This window comes from Castor canadensis, chromosome 2, assembly GCF_047511655.1.
Source record: "Castor canadensis chromosome 2, mCasCan1.hap1v2, whole genome shotgun sequence".
Lineage (NCBI taxonomy): Eukaryota > Metazoa > Chordata > Mammalia > Rodentia > Castoridae > Castor > Castor canadensis.
In genome coordinates, this window is record NC_133387.1 from 78942063 (window position 1) to 78957611 (window position 15549).

The 15549-nt window shown below is 37.3% G+C and overlaps 1 protein-coding gene across 31 annotated transcripts in view; it reads left to right on the forward strand.

Annotated features, from left to right (window-relative positions):
- Window positions 1-15549, forward strand: part of Hdac9 (histone deacetylase 9) — an 844179-nt gene that overhangs the window by 621198 nt on the left and 207432 nt on the right. For all 31 annotated transcript variants that reach the window (XR_012445228.1, XM_074065098.1, XM_074065099.1 and 28 more), the window contains one exon: window positions 2309-2358. Coding sequence is in view for 30 of the 31 variants with exons in the window: in XM_074065098.1 (XP_073921199.1) it covers window positions 2309-2358 (50 nt within the window). In the remaining variant the exon portion in view is untranslated. The remainder of the gene's footprint in view (window positions 1-2308; window positions 2359-15549) is intronic.

Here is a 15549-nt window from a genome sequence, read left to right on the forward strand (position 1 = left end):
AAATAAAAATTCAGTGTGCCCAGACCTGTCAATCTCTGTATCTTGAAAGATATCTATAGATTATGAAATAATTAGATTGAAAATGGGCACATTTATCTCCTTAAATATACTCTGTACCCTGTAAAGATGATGCTTTGAAAACATTGTCTACAATTATTTTTGGTACAAGATTTTCCTTACATTAACATTTCCATTGTTCTCATCACCGGTTTCCATTATCTTGTGGTTAGCCAGATTTCAGTCTATTGAAAAAGTAATATTGTGCTAAAAAATAAATCCGGTCAATGCACTGAATTAAAAATTTCCTGCACACTACCAAATGTAAATAATCAATTATTTGCTTATTTTGTCTTATGCAAATATTCATAAATAAAATTCTCTGAAAGTGACATTTATTTTTAAATTACTTTTAAAATATTATTTTATTACATTGTAATATTATCTTTATCCCTTTTAACCATGAATGAAGAGCTTAGCTATTAAAATATTTTGAAATGTCTTTTACTGGTGCCAATTTTAATATGATGCCAAACATCTTTATTTTTTCTGTTGATGTCCCATCTTTTTTGCTGTTGCTGCTGCTTTGTTTTTTCATTTTATGCAGTGCTGGAGATCAAATCCAGGCTAAGCAAGCACTCTACTGAGACACAATCTCATCTTTTTTTCATTTTTCCTTCCATTTTCAATACTTTTTATTATTGTGCTGGGTGGGAGTACATTGTAGTATTTACAAAAGTTCTTACAATATATCAAATATATCATACTTGAAGTCAGCCCCTTCACCATTCTCCTTTATCCCCTCCCTCCATTTCTGGAATAGTTTTAACAGGTATCATTTTTCATGTACATACATGTGTACACAGTATTTACACTATATTCACCCTCCCACACCCTATCTCCACCTCCTCCCTCCATCCCTCCCACTGGTACCAATCCCCCAGACAAGATCTGTTCTGCCCTCCTGCTCTCCAATTTTGTAAAGAGAAAAGCATGACATTTTTGTTTGTTTATGATAGTTACACAGGGAGTTTCCTTGTGACATTTCCATGTATATATGTATTATAACCCTATTTGGTTCATCTCTTCTATTATTCTTCTTTCTACCTTAGTCCCCTCCTTTGGTGGTTTTAACACCATAAAAATTTCTATATTCATTCTTGTATAAACTAGATGTCTTCATGTATTTTACATTATCATTTTTCATCCGTTGGTAGTTGTTTAAAAAAATCAACTCATTCAATTTATTATTTTAAAAAATAAACTTTTTTCAGTAACAGTTCAATCTATTTAGACTTTTACTGACATGGAATGCAGATTCTACCATAAACTAGTTTTTAATTTTAATGATTTATTTCACTGACCATCAATATGATGGAGACAGAGGAATGGGAGATTTGTACCTGGTTCTACCAACTAATTTGTGCTGGATGACCTATCTGAGTCACGTCAGATATGTTTGACTAAGAGATAGAGATGCTTTCTGTCTTTCCCTTTAGTTATAACACCTGCAGATTTTAGTGCTAGAGGTTTAGGACCATTTACTATTTTCTCTATTCATGAAGCGTATGATGTAGAAAATTAAAATTCAGGTTAGCAAAATAATTGCTAAAAATCCCAACTACCAGTTTGAAGAAATAATCACAGTTAACATTTTTAAGAAAATATTTTTACATTTCCATTTATATTATGTTATATAGTTCCCCAAATGAGTTTCTCTCTTAGAATGACTTGTTTAAAAATTTGTCTATATTGGCGAGGCCTAAGAAGTACTTGAACTTAACTATATAATAACTAGATTTAGCTACCTATAATTTTTTAGGTATACTTAGCTATTTCTGAAGTAGAAATTAAGAATAAATTTGCACATTTGAGAAAATATTTTAGTATTTGAAATAGTTAACAATGACAGTGTATAGTTTTATGAACCTTGTGGCTTAAAATACCACGTTGGAGGAACTCAGTAAAAAAAACTGAGTTAAACAATTTAAATTAAAATTTTTAAAACTGACAATATACGATGTGGATGTGTATAGGTCAATTTCATTTGTATAGGTTTGTTCATGTGCTATAATATATAAATATGTGCTATGTATAAATATTTGTATTCATTTGCTTTGAGTTCTTATCTAAGTACAGTAGACAGAAGTGTACTCTGAAAATTAATGCTATTGAATAATTGACCTAAAATTTCATTAACTTCCTTCTGTGTCAAATGATAAATACCATGTGACATTATGTTAATAAACACCAAAAATAGAAAAAACTGTATTCACAATTTGTGTATTTTTCATGTCTTCTCACTATACAGGTGAAGACTCTCAAAAGTTTTTTTCCTCGTTACCTTGTGGTGGACTTGGGGTAAGTGAGTTTGTTTACAGATTTTTTTTGTTTTTTGGCAGTGATAGTACAGATAAACTCAAGTCCTTATACTTGATAGATAGGTGACCTACCATTTGAGCCACACCCCCAGCCCTTTATGCTTTATTTATTTTTCAGATAGGACCTCATGTATTGGCCAGGGGCCAGCCTCAGACCATGGCCCAATCTTCCTACCTATGCCTCCTCACAGGCATGAGTCACTACAGCCAACTTGTTGGTTGTGTGGGGGGAGTATCATTAATTTTTTGCATTGCCTCGTCTGGAACTTCCATCCTCCTAATCTCTGCCTCCCAAGTGATGGTATTACAGGTGCAAGCCACCATGCCTGGCTCATTTACTGCTTTTAAATAACACAAACTTACACACACACACACACACAAAAACCCAAAACAAACACAAATAACCTACTTTGACTTAACTATCTAGTTATGTTTAAGATTTTTTTTTCATAAAGGTTGTAATAGCCTTTAGAACTGGCTGTATAAATTGCAGAGCTAATTGTCAAATGGAGAACTGCTTGTTAAAAGATTATTAAGAATTTCCAAACGGTAGCAACATAGAACTAAACCAAGAATAAGGCCCTCACACTGTAAGAGCCCATATGACAGGTCACACACATGAAGCCAACTTTGGAGACTTTTATGTAGCTAGAGAAAGTTAATATAAGATATGTTAATCAAATTTGTAGCAGAATTCAGTTTTCAATAGAATAACACTAATTATGCATGTGTATTATATTTCTGGTGAAATGGAATAAACATCACAAAGTGCTTTGCATTATGGAATATTTTGTTTGGAACCCCTTGAGGCCATTTTTGTCTTCAATAATTAACAAAGCTTTTTGACCCAGGGTATTTATACCACACTTCAAGGATAAATTTGTTCAAATCCAGCAACATATGATGAAAAATGTCTACATTTTGTGGATGATTAGAGCAAACCTGTAACCTGTAATCTATTTAAAGTTAACCGTTACCAGTAACAAACCATTATTCTGTAGAGCTGAATCATGTTAGGACAATATAATTCCAGGTCAGGTTTCCAGGACTAACAAGTCAATTATGGTTCTTGGATACTAAAGGGAGAGAACAAACCTGGTCATGTATATATCATGTTTTTGACAATTCTTTGCTACACAAATTTTATACAGGGAAATCCCTTACATTTTCTGTTCATTTTATCATCTTAATGAAGCTAGGCTTAGCGAGGAATATTTTTCTAGTCTTTCATCTATGATTCCATTCCTTTTAGAAATGAGTATGACAACTATGACCAGTATCCATTGTACTTTACAGCTGGTCAATATACAACCAAGTTTCATGAAGCTGGTAAAACCTAGTCATTATTTTAACACCATTTTGCAGATGAGAAACTGAATGCTCAGACAAATGAAATTATTTTTCTAAAGTAACACAGTGAACAGTGAAAAGTTAAACACATGGGGTTGATGTGAATATTCCTGTGCAGGCATTCCAAAAGAGCTTGAAGATTGTTCCTCGGTTTTCATCTTTACAAGATTGGCTGCGGCCTTGCTCTCACCCCCTTTAGCCTAGTATGTGCGGTGTGGCCAAGGTACCTCACCAATGACTTTCACTTTCTGACTCTTGACACAGGACATTGATCCTTGTTCATTTTGTTCATTTTAGCAAAGCTCCTGTGGTGCTGGGAGCTTACAAAAATCATTCTGAAAAGAAGACAAGCTGACTTTTAAAATGGGTTTCACTGGCTTTTGTGCTTATTTTCTAACATTTCAAGTCACTTTTTTTCTTTTTGCAAATGGGGCAAAGCATGAAAGAAAGCTACTGACTACTTTATGGGAACAAGGATGGGAGGAAATCTTAGAAGAGTGATGAGCATCATACCCCACTCATGTACGAGGTACATTTAATTTATGACCAGAGTTGAACTGAGGATGGTTCTCTAGAACTCACTTCCCAAATCTGACCTGGGATGCTAACTAACTATCCCTTGAACAAGAAGTACCTCTACATAACTGCTCTAAACCCGTACAAAGGAAGCTTCTTATTCTTCAGCCAGAGTGATCCTAATAAACTCTTAAAAGTCCCCAAAGAATGAATAGTGACTGAGGTTTCTGGTTTTGTACATTCCAACAGGAAGCACAGAAGTGTCATATAATATTCCCAGCACTGCCCTGGTCTGGATGGTGGCAGTGCTGAAGGATAGATCTAATGTGGGCTGGCAGAATCAAGAGGAAACCTGGGTTGGGCTGGCTCTACTACTGGTGGAAAAGGCTGGAAAGAAGCATTTTGCCTATCAAATTGGCCTATATGTCTTTTAAGGAATTTATGTAGATCTGAAAGAGTGTGTGTGTAAATGTGTGTACACATACATAAAAGTTTGTACTTGATTATGCTCTAGAAAACTAGTTTGATTCAGTTTTTTTGTGTATTGTGTGATTTTTGGGGTTTCTTTTTCAGGAATCAAGTTCCTGATCATTTAGAAGCCATCTTTGTTGTTAATACAAGTCCTAGGAGAAAAGCTGGTCCTTTGGATTTGAACCGGTCTAAATTTTCACCTCCAGGACAATCCCATACATATTAACTACAGAGGAGATACACAGTGAAAACTTAAAATGGCTCAATTTGGCATTATGGCACACCTTGAAATTGATTTTGTCTTAAGTCATTCTTCTGGTTCAAATTATCCAAGATAGACCTATTAATTTCAATTAGAAAATATTCATTGAATTCCAATTGTTGAGTTCTAGTCACTTAGAATATATAACTTTGTTCTAGATGGACTTAATATATAGCTATTAAGTGCTGATGGATTAATTAGCTTTTGAAGAGACAACTTGGGGCATTTAGCAATCAAAACCTCTACCTCTAAATTTTGCCCTAAAGTTGCTTGTGGTAATTGGAGTTGGTCAAGCATTTCAGTGGGTGAATGGTACTTAAAGTACTTTAAATTGTGCACTCCAGAATTGTATTTTGCGCAACAATCTCAATGCTTCCAAATTCCTTTGTGTTTGCACCTCATTTTATTTATTTCCTATTATATCACTCATTTCTAATTATGATGTGATTTTCACACAAGAAAATATAACAGTCGAAAAGACAATTTTACCAATTACCAGTCCTTGGTTATCGTATGGTGAAGTAGATAATGATGAGACTCTAGAAACAATAGCTAGGGCAGGACCAGGGTAGTTCTCACTCCTTAGGGTGTATCACTAAAAATACTGATCATTTTCCTGGCCATCTGACCTGCTGCTGTGTGAAGAAATCTTGAAGTCATTTCTCAGCCTTATTTTCTCCTCTTCACTTGATAGGCCACAAAAAAAACCCACAAAAGCAAGGACGAGCAGGCTTTTATGATAATGTCGTCATCAGCTTCCAGCTTCAAACGCTCCTGCGGCTTTTGAGTTGTCATTTATAACTTGGAACTGAATCGACCCATAATTCCCCTGGTACACTTAGAGAAATTGATAACAGACTCTGTGCTTCTTTTATGGCTCGGAGGAGGCAACTCCAATCACATCACTATTGGCAGGCAATATTATTTTTTGACATGGTTGTAAAAGTATAAAGGGGCTTATGGCATTTGTTTAGATGAGGAATGGGCTCTCAAGCTGTGCTGGGGTTTACAGGCCCAGATTAGTGAGAAGCAAAGGGAATATGATGTTTGCAAACAGGATATGATTTTATATAAGTTTGGGTTTCATGCTCTGTTCCCTGGGGAATGCCCTGCAGACAGCAGAGAATTCCACTTTTATCCTACAACAGACAAGCTCCCAGTGCCAAAAGGCAGAAAAATAAACGTGGTCAATGGGCAGTGTCAGATCCTTGATTAGAAGAGGAGGAGCTGTGAAGAGGTAGAACAATTCTCTGGGAGAAATGAGGAGTTGCAGAGTGTGGGCAAAACTTGAGCTTGCCTAACAGTCAGAGATGTGCCAAAAATGTGGTTCTGTGAAACAAGGCACCTTCTCCAGCAGCAACTCTTGGATCTGTGAACACAAAGCCAGCCTTTTATTACAAAGTTTTATGTTGTCCATGTTCTTTTTGATTACATCTAGATCTGACACACTTATGGGGTTAGGGATGTTACTTTTGTGATTTTGGGGAGGGAGAGATGAAAAGTATTACTGATGGGGGTGTGATTGAAGGCTCAATTCAGATGTAAGCAGGCTCATTCAGGGTGGTATGGCCATGGACTTTAAGGTACATTTTAATTGCTTTGAGGATTTTTGCAGACATTTTGGTTACATGCTAACAATATTTACTTTACAAGAGGCAGGTTTGGATGAAATATCTTACATTTTCTTTCATCTTGTCAAAATTAATATGTAAGATCTTTCTCGAATATGTAAATTTACATAGTAGATATGTGTACAAATGTATGCATAGGTACATATGTGTGCTCACAACAAACATTATATATACATATAAGTTCAGAAGATAATTGTTATTTTTATACCACATACTGTTTTTTTCTGCATATTATACTGCATTGATATTATACCACACTTATTCTCCCCAATAACAGTAAATAAAGTTTCATGGCAAGCCTTTTAAAGGACTGCTCTGCTTTTTCCTTTCTATTACACGACAGTGGCATAGAATAACTTTTATTTTATGACCAAATCTGTGGACAAATAAATTCAACGCAACTTGAAAGTGTGCTTAGTAATATATTTATTGCTGTTATTTAGGATGATCTTCTTTGAAACAATACCGATATTTTATAAGGTATGATACATGCCATTAGATAAGGAGTAAAGGGCAGGAATAGTAAGACGAGACTTACTGCCAATGTCCAGGCAACATGCAGGAATGCAAAGACTAATGAGACATGAACACCATTCTAATTTGCTCAGGGCCACCCTTGTCGGGTTGATGTGGTTAATGTGCCAAGCAAGGGCAGAGGAAGGAGCTTCCAGAACAGAAAAAAGTAGAAGAGGAGCATGGTAGTTGCTCAAGCACTCATAAGCTAAATCTTCAAGAACACTTTATAACAAGTGTGTTTATGTGAGTTGTGTTTGGGGACTGGGTATGAATGCAGGGTAGGGAGCCAGGTATTAACTTTTAGGTCATAATAACACGTGATATTATTGTCAACTGCCTCAAGCTGTGGCCAATTGGCAGCGATTGTCCTGCTTCCCACAAAGCACTTAATGTTTAAGCATGCCAAATCTTTGGATGTTCCTGAGGTCTTGATACTGACTCAGACCTCTTTATTGTCACAATATTTCACCATGTGTTATTCCCATCCCATTACCCTGACCAGATTCAATGCTTTTTGTTACATCAGTAGAAAGAGGAGGGGGGTGGCATCTGCTTTTCACATGCAGTAATTAGGACAATGATGGTTTCCCTCATGTTAATGTTCAGCTCAAACCCGGCTCACAGTCAGTGCTTCACTTCCTCCACTGCTGCTGTGAAACGTGTATCCCAGTCCTCTTTCCCCAACACAGTGAGAGGATCCACCCTGATTTGGAATCTCTCTTGTCCCCATCTCTTCTCCTTTCTAACTGTATTTGGATTTTCATTAGCTTTCAACTTGATGCAAATCATACTAGCTGGAATATCCCTGGCACCTGGAAAAAGCAATACTGATAAGCCACCTTAATGAAATCACTTGAGAATTTTGTTTCACCCTATGGGTTCTACAAAAAGATCGTGTTTCGCTGCACTTGGAAAATATGGTACAAAATATTACTCAGGCCAGGGAATTCCTTCTAAACAACAAAGGAAGTTTCCAGCATTACATAAGTTATGTTAATTGTGTATGGTCAGTAATAGTGGTAGGAATATAGATAACATTCCTTGCAGAGATAAATATATTACATTACTCTGTGTTTACTACAGAATGTGGGATTTTATAGAATCATTAAGAATGTCCATTGAAGAAAAGAAGAAAATTAGAAATGAAAACCATAACTTCCTCCTTAATCACTTAGAAGTAGCATCTCATCTGTAATTAAATTCTTCAGGTGACTTTGACATTATGGTTAAGCACAATAGCATGCATTTTGAAATAAGAATACTTCATTTTCTTCTTTAAAGTAAACATGAATGTCACAAAGCTATTAACGTTCTTCTATTGCCAACAAAAGAAGATGGCTGAAGTTGCCATCATCAAATCTTCACACGTGTTTTTCACATTCTTTGAACTACAGAACCTATATATAGCGCGCGCGCACACACACACACACACACACACACACACTATGTCAACCAAAGTAATGTTAATAGCTTAATAGCAAGGAGGAATAAAATATCTGTTTCTTGATTTTCTTTTTCTATAATTTTTGTTTGTTCTATAATAATGCTCTCTACTTGCCTATGTGTCTTGCTCATGAACATCAAGACCAGAAGAAATTAGCCACAGACTTTGGAGTTGCTGAAAGTAAATGGATTTGATATAGATTAAGCTTCTAACTTTGGAGATCTATAATGCTATGAATTAAAAACTCAGAAATTAAAACATACTTGAGTAAATTTGAACATGTAATTATTTACTTATTGCCTCTTCTGACTGTGGAGAAAACATGAGGCTTTGGGTCAATTAAAAATTTAGAGTAGACAAAGAAAATGGGGCTATCTAGTTAAAAGGAATCATGAGTCAGAAATGTAGGTAAACTAAGGCCCAGGTCAGTTTTGTCTTTTAAAATGAAAAACAGTGCTTACAGTTTTCCTTTGTCGTACTTCTACCTTGAAAACTTCAAGATCCATAAATTTAACCCAGTAACAAACTAATGCCAATATGTAATATTGAAATTCCATTATTTGATCTGTCTTTGTGAAGTATTTTGACCAAGTGGCATGTAACTTCTAAATTTATGTTAATATAAAACAATATTTGTCTTTCTTAAAAATCCAAAACTAAATTAAATAAATATCTTGATGGAACTTATATTCTAGTGAGGAAAAGAGTAAACAAATATTTGTGAGTTTAATTTTGTGTGTGTGGGTGTGGGTGTGTGTACATCTATGGAGAAAAGTAAGCAAGGAGGCTGCGTGGAGCCTTGCAGGGTTGAGGTACAGAACTGGAGGTTAGTGGGGAAGTGTTTCCTTTTGGAGATTAGAATTAAAGGGTGAGAGGTGGCCTGGGAGTCCTGACATTTTGTGGTGACTGATTTAAAGTGGGGGGACAGGGAATAATGAGATTAGTATTGAGCTTGGTGAAGAAGCAGTGAACGTTCATGGAGTGAGGAGAAGGATTATCTAGACTGCCCAGAGGATGTGAACATCCTTGAGGATGTGAACACTGGGGTAGGGTTGTTCTGCTCAGAACACACAGGGGTTCTGGACTCCTTTGACTCCTGGATTGAGGTATGGCAAGTGGGGACACAGAAGCAAGTTGGATTTACAGGAACATCCCAATGAAAGTCTGGAAGAGGTTGGGGTGAGGACACTCAAAGCACTTAGACTCATTATCAGGCCCTATGATTGTGATGTCTGTCCGAGTATCTCTGGATCTTAGCTGAGTTATGTGCTCTGGGATTTCTAGTACCTGGGGATGTAATTTGGACATTCCTATTTAAATTTTGCAGCTAAAATTGAATACGGTACTGTAACTTCTGCTCATTTCAAGTCTAATGAAGATGTCCTGACATTTATGTGACATTTCCCAGGGCCTTTGCATGTGCATTTTTGTGGCTTCTTGAATGACATTGTTAAGCTTTGAGTCTGAGTTGGTCCTCTTTAGTTATGTTTCAGCTGCAAGGTCCAGGGCAACTGATTTGTTGATCCCACTTGGATAGTGTGTAGATCAAAGGATGATGACTTCCAAATTGCCATGTGTCTAATTTTGTGTTGCATGTCCACAGTCTAAGAAACAAAATTTGTTGTCTGAATTTCAGGGATACCTTTTTTTTTTCTTTTATTATTCATATGTGCATACAAGGCTTGGGTCATTTCTCCCCCCTGCCCCCACCCCCTCCCTTACCACCCACTCCGCCCCCTCCCTCTTCCCCCCACCCCCTCAATACCCAGCAGAAACTATTTTGCCCTTATTTCTAATTTTGTTGAAGAGAGAGTATAAGCAATAATAGGAAGGAACAAGGGTTTTTGCTAGTTGAGATAAGAATAGCTATACAGGGAGTTGACTCACCTTAATTTCCTGTGCGTGTGTGTTACCTTCTAGGTTAATTCTTTTTGATCTAAACTTTTCTCTAGTTCCTGGTCCCCTTTTCCTATTAGCCTCAGTTGCTTTTAAGGTATCTGCTTTAGTTTCTCTGCGTTAAGGGCAACAAATGCTAGGCAATTTTTTAGGTGTCTTACCTCTCCTCACCCCTCCCTTCTGTGCTCTCGCTTTTATCATGTGCTCAAAGTCCAATCTCAGGGATACCTTTTATTAACACCTACCAGTGTCTAATCCTCAGTATCCTCAATATGAGACCATATCAACGTAAATTCATGAAATAATTTATTCAGTTCTATGCTTTAGCTATCTAAGCAAACTACTAATCTTTAACTTGTCTCTAATTGTGTCTAGAGGATTGACTTTAATGGTGAGATTTTTCCCTTAGGTAATGGGACAGGTAAAATGCTCTTGTAATCGGCAAGTCCTTTGAAATACCCTGTTAATGTTTGGAAAATAGAAGTGATTCACAGCCTCTCAGTAGAGAGCAGCCACTTTCTTCATAAACTTTTCAATGATAACCCACATCAATCTCTTTTAGTCTTTTTAGTAGTCCCAAAGGTTTGATTACTAAAGACATAATTAATGCTTCCTGTTTTACAAAAAAGGAAACTGAGGCTCAAAGGGTCATTTGTTGAAATTATACAAAGAGTAGGTGTTGTGTGAGAGATGGCCTGATTCCCAGGCTCTTAACCACAATGCTGTACATTCACAACTCACCATTATTTCAATCTCATATGATTGTCAGCACCTCCTTCCCAAATGAGACTAGCTCAGGCCATAAGAAAACACAATTTCTTTTTTTGCCAAGAGCATTCTCCTTTTTATTGAGATTCCTATGAAGTGTTAAATCCCTGCACTCAAACATCATCAATTTGGGATAAAAAAATACTTATCTATACATAGTATTTCAACTCTAACTAGAATACTGAAAAATCTCTGTCTTGGACCAAACCACTGAGAGATGAGTTAGAGAGAATCTCATTTTACACACCTAATGAGTCAGAGTTAATTTTATTAAAGCTGCTATCTATAAAAAACAGGGCTCTGACATGCACTGTCTAATGAAAAGCAGGATTAGCATATTATGAGTATGTGCATCAGATTAAATGAATCAACAGTAAGAAAATACTAAAATGGTAATTACTTGGCCCTGTCTTGAACTTGGTAGGATTGACTAGTAGTTCACTAAAACTGTAAATAGCAATAGGGTCTGTCGGGGTCTTTGACTGGCCATGTAACCCTTGGGAATCCATATATTACTTGGCAAATCTGTGAGTCCATCAGTATCTTAAGTAAGAATCCTTGGAGTCTCAAGATGTAGCACTTTTGCCAGAACAAACATATTTCTCTACTTCTTGTTGCTGGCAAGTAAATAGCAAAGGGATACTTTTCTGAAGATGAAGAGTGACTAGAAACTGCACATGCAAGGTCAGTGGAGCTTCCAGAAAGCAGTTGATCACAGTGGGAATGGTTTGTGGTACAGCACTAATGTACTCGGCATGGCTTTGGCCTCCCCCAGCTGCTGCATGAATAGTTCACGCCTTCTTTCCATATGGAATATCAGTCAAAGTATTCATTCATCATATCCATGCTTTTACTTAGAATCCGAAATTCTTTCCTTTAGCCCTTCTGTTTCTTTTTCATCTCACCATGACTAAAGAAGCTAAGGTGTAGGCGTTATAACCTACAAGTGATCTCTAGGGAATGGGCAGTCATTCATGTCTTCCTCCCAGTGTTGAACAAAAAGAGAAAGCATGTGGACTCATCCACTCATTGTCATCATAAATCCATCCCAGCTTCATTTCAAAGGTCTCAGGGTTTCAGCAGAATAGCTAACATGAAATGAATATATACATCGAAGGAGCTGGCGTGTTGTATCATGTGAGAGAAGAGAGAACACCAATTCTTACAGGTTGTAGCGATGATTGAAGAACACAGTAAAGAAAACAAGACGTCCTCAGCCCAGAATTATGAGTCTTAGCATTATCCTACATGAGGAAAACAGTGACAGTCACCCAGAGTTATAGAGAGCTTACATGAGATTTGAAAGTGTTGACAGCTAAGTTACTGAACAGTTTCATTTTAGGAGATGTGTTCTTCTGTCCAGCTGGAGTGAGAAGCTAGCAAGACAAAGACTTTGCTAATTATTATTTTACTTGTCTAAGGTTCAGTTTCTTTTTCTCTGTTTCTCTAAACAAGGCTCCCTCAGTACATGACTGTGAGGGTCAAATGTGATGATACAGGTTATCAGGGCAACCAGAAGTGGGAAGAGCACTGCTTCACTCTAGGGGATAGTCCTGAATAGGTCTGGTTTAGCAGAAAGTAAATGGGCTGCCTTGCCATCTGGAGGCCTCACTTGATCTACTTACCCACTGGATGGTCAACCACTAGAATCATGTCACTGTGAAGAAATTGACCAAAGGGGGATAGGAGGGACATTGTTTTCAGAAGCCTCAGTGATGATGAACAAGGGCAAAGATCTATGATTTAGGAGTCAGGAAATTTCAATTCCAATCTTCACACTGATTCAAAAGTGCCTCTCCATCCCAAACTGCAGAGTGCAGATGAGCAGGGCTAGATGGGGCCTGGCAGTCTGCATTTCTCACAAGCACCTGGTGGTGTCAGTACTGCCCATCCATGGACCACACTTTGAATGGCCAGCTCTGTAAGACCACGACAAAGTTTTTAACTTTGCTGGGCCATAGTTACTTCATCTATGAAGTATGGTGATAATTGAAAGGCAATTTATTGTCCTTTCTGGGGATAAGATAGGGCTTGACTGTGTAGTAATTCTTCATTCAAATTTAAGACAGAGTTTTAATTTTCTTGAGAGATGAGATATCGGGATCCCATTAACTTATCACTGAGAATCTGTTTGGCGAATTTTAGGCAGTCCCTGGGCAAGGAAGTGTCTATGAGAGGCAGGGGAGATCTGTGACAACAGAGGTCTACACATTGTGGAACTTGCAGATGATAGGGGATAATTTAGTGATGAGCTATCACTGCAGGGTGAAGCACCAAAGAGGGCATCAAATTCAGGCAAGTAAGAGCTGCGTGTCTAGGCATGGCCTTAACTGAAAAAGAGAGAAGAACTCTTCACTAAATCATGTGTGCATTACAGGACCTGAACAGGGAAGGGACTTTTATATTGCATTTTAGATTTTTAGCAACATTGAAACCCTGTCAAGACAAGTATCACTACAAGATTAATTAATTCCTTTAACATTTCTTGAGTATCTATTATGTGTTAGACCCTCCAGATGGAGTGATAACAACAGACATCCAGAGCCATGCACCTGCCACTCACACTAGCTTTCATGTTATATCATTAAGAAGAGCAGTTATGGAGCAAATAATATAGAAAGATTTAAAGTTGATATTCATATTAATTTCACAAGGGCTACTATAACAAACCACAGACTGTGTGGCTTAAAGAGAAATTTACTTTCTCACAGTTCTGGAGACAGAAGTCCAACATTCAGGTGATGGCAGGTTGCGTTTCCTGAGGCTTCTGCCCTGGGTTTGGCGATGACCAGAATTTTGTGTCCTCAACTGGCCTTTTCTTGGAACACGTGCATCCTAGTGTCCCTTCTCTTCTTATGGGAACATCAGTCATAATGTACCACCCTTTGATCTTGCTTAACCATAATGATCTATGTAGATGCCCTCTCTCCAAGTATAATCATATTAAGGATTAGGGTTTTAACATAGGAATTGGGGGCGGGGGACACATGAGTCACTTGGTAACAATATCAATGCCAGGGCTGGCTTTGTTTGAAATCTCAGCTCTTTGTTTTACCAACTATTTATCTTTGGTCAAGTTACTTAACCTCTTAAAAGCTCATTTCTCTTCTTGGGAGAGTATCTAGTACTGTAATTATCAGGCTATCAAAATAGGTAATGTTGTAAAATGTCAATTTCCTTCATTTAGAAGGTGCTCCAGACTCACTGACTACATCTTTCTTTATTTTATTTTTTTGGCAGTACTGGGGTTTGAATTCAAGTCCTCTCACATGCTAGGCAGACGTTCTACCACTTAAGCCAGGCTTCCAGCATTTTTTGTTTGTTTGTTTGTTTTAGCTGTTTTTTAGATAGGGTGTTATGTCTTTGCCCAGGTCAGGCATTGGGTCACAATCTTCCTCCTTTGCCTCCCACTTAGCTAGAATTACAGAGACAAACCATTATGCTTGGCTTGTTTATTGAGATGAGATCTCACTAACTTTTTGCCTGGGCTGACCTCAAACAATGATGGTCTTTTCCTCCTGAATGTCTGGGATTACAAGTATGAGCCACTGCAACCACTATGTCAAGAAATAGAATATCTTTTGGAGCTTTCAGCTCTCATCCCACAGATGGAGCATTGAGAATGGAAAATATTGAGCTTCTCAAAGACTTTTTAAGTGGGACAAACTAATAGTTCTATTTGCCCAAGTCAATAAGAAATTTGACTTGTAGATACCATTTTACACAATGTGCAGGACTTACCTTGTGTATGCTGTCAGAAAAATTAAAGTGTTTTACACAGTACAACAAATAAGAATGATTTCAGTGATTTATAAAATTTGAAATACTTTCTACCAAATGAAGGTGATTTATGCAGAAAGATTTGACCCACGATAGATGATTCTCTATAAAGATACACTTTACCTGTTACGATGCAAAAGTCTGAAAGGTATTTAATTAAGAAATTAACTTTTACACAGCAAACCTGCAATGCCACAGAATCAGTACTGTTATGCAAAACCTCTGTTACCTTATTGAGTCTGGTGCCTGTCAATAGGCTTCTGATCATTATTTAAGCTTAAACTCAATTATTCAGACATTCCTAACAGCTGCTGTGCTGTTAGGGCCATAGCAGCTCTCACAGCATAGCAGCAGTGCGAGCTTACTAAACTGCTTAGTATTGGGAGAGGAGTTTCATTTCCTAACTTTCAGGGTGAAATGTTCAGGGCATCTGAGTGAGAGTCACACACCACATTCACCATTCACAGTGCATATGAAACCTGTTTCGTTAATGGCACCGTAGTATTGTATTTAACTCTGGAAATATTTCCGAAAGAA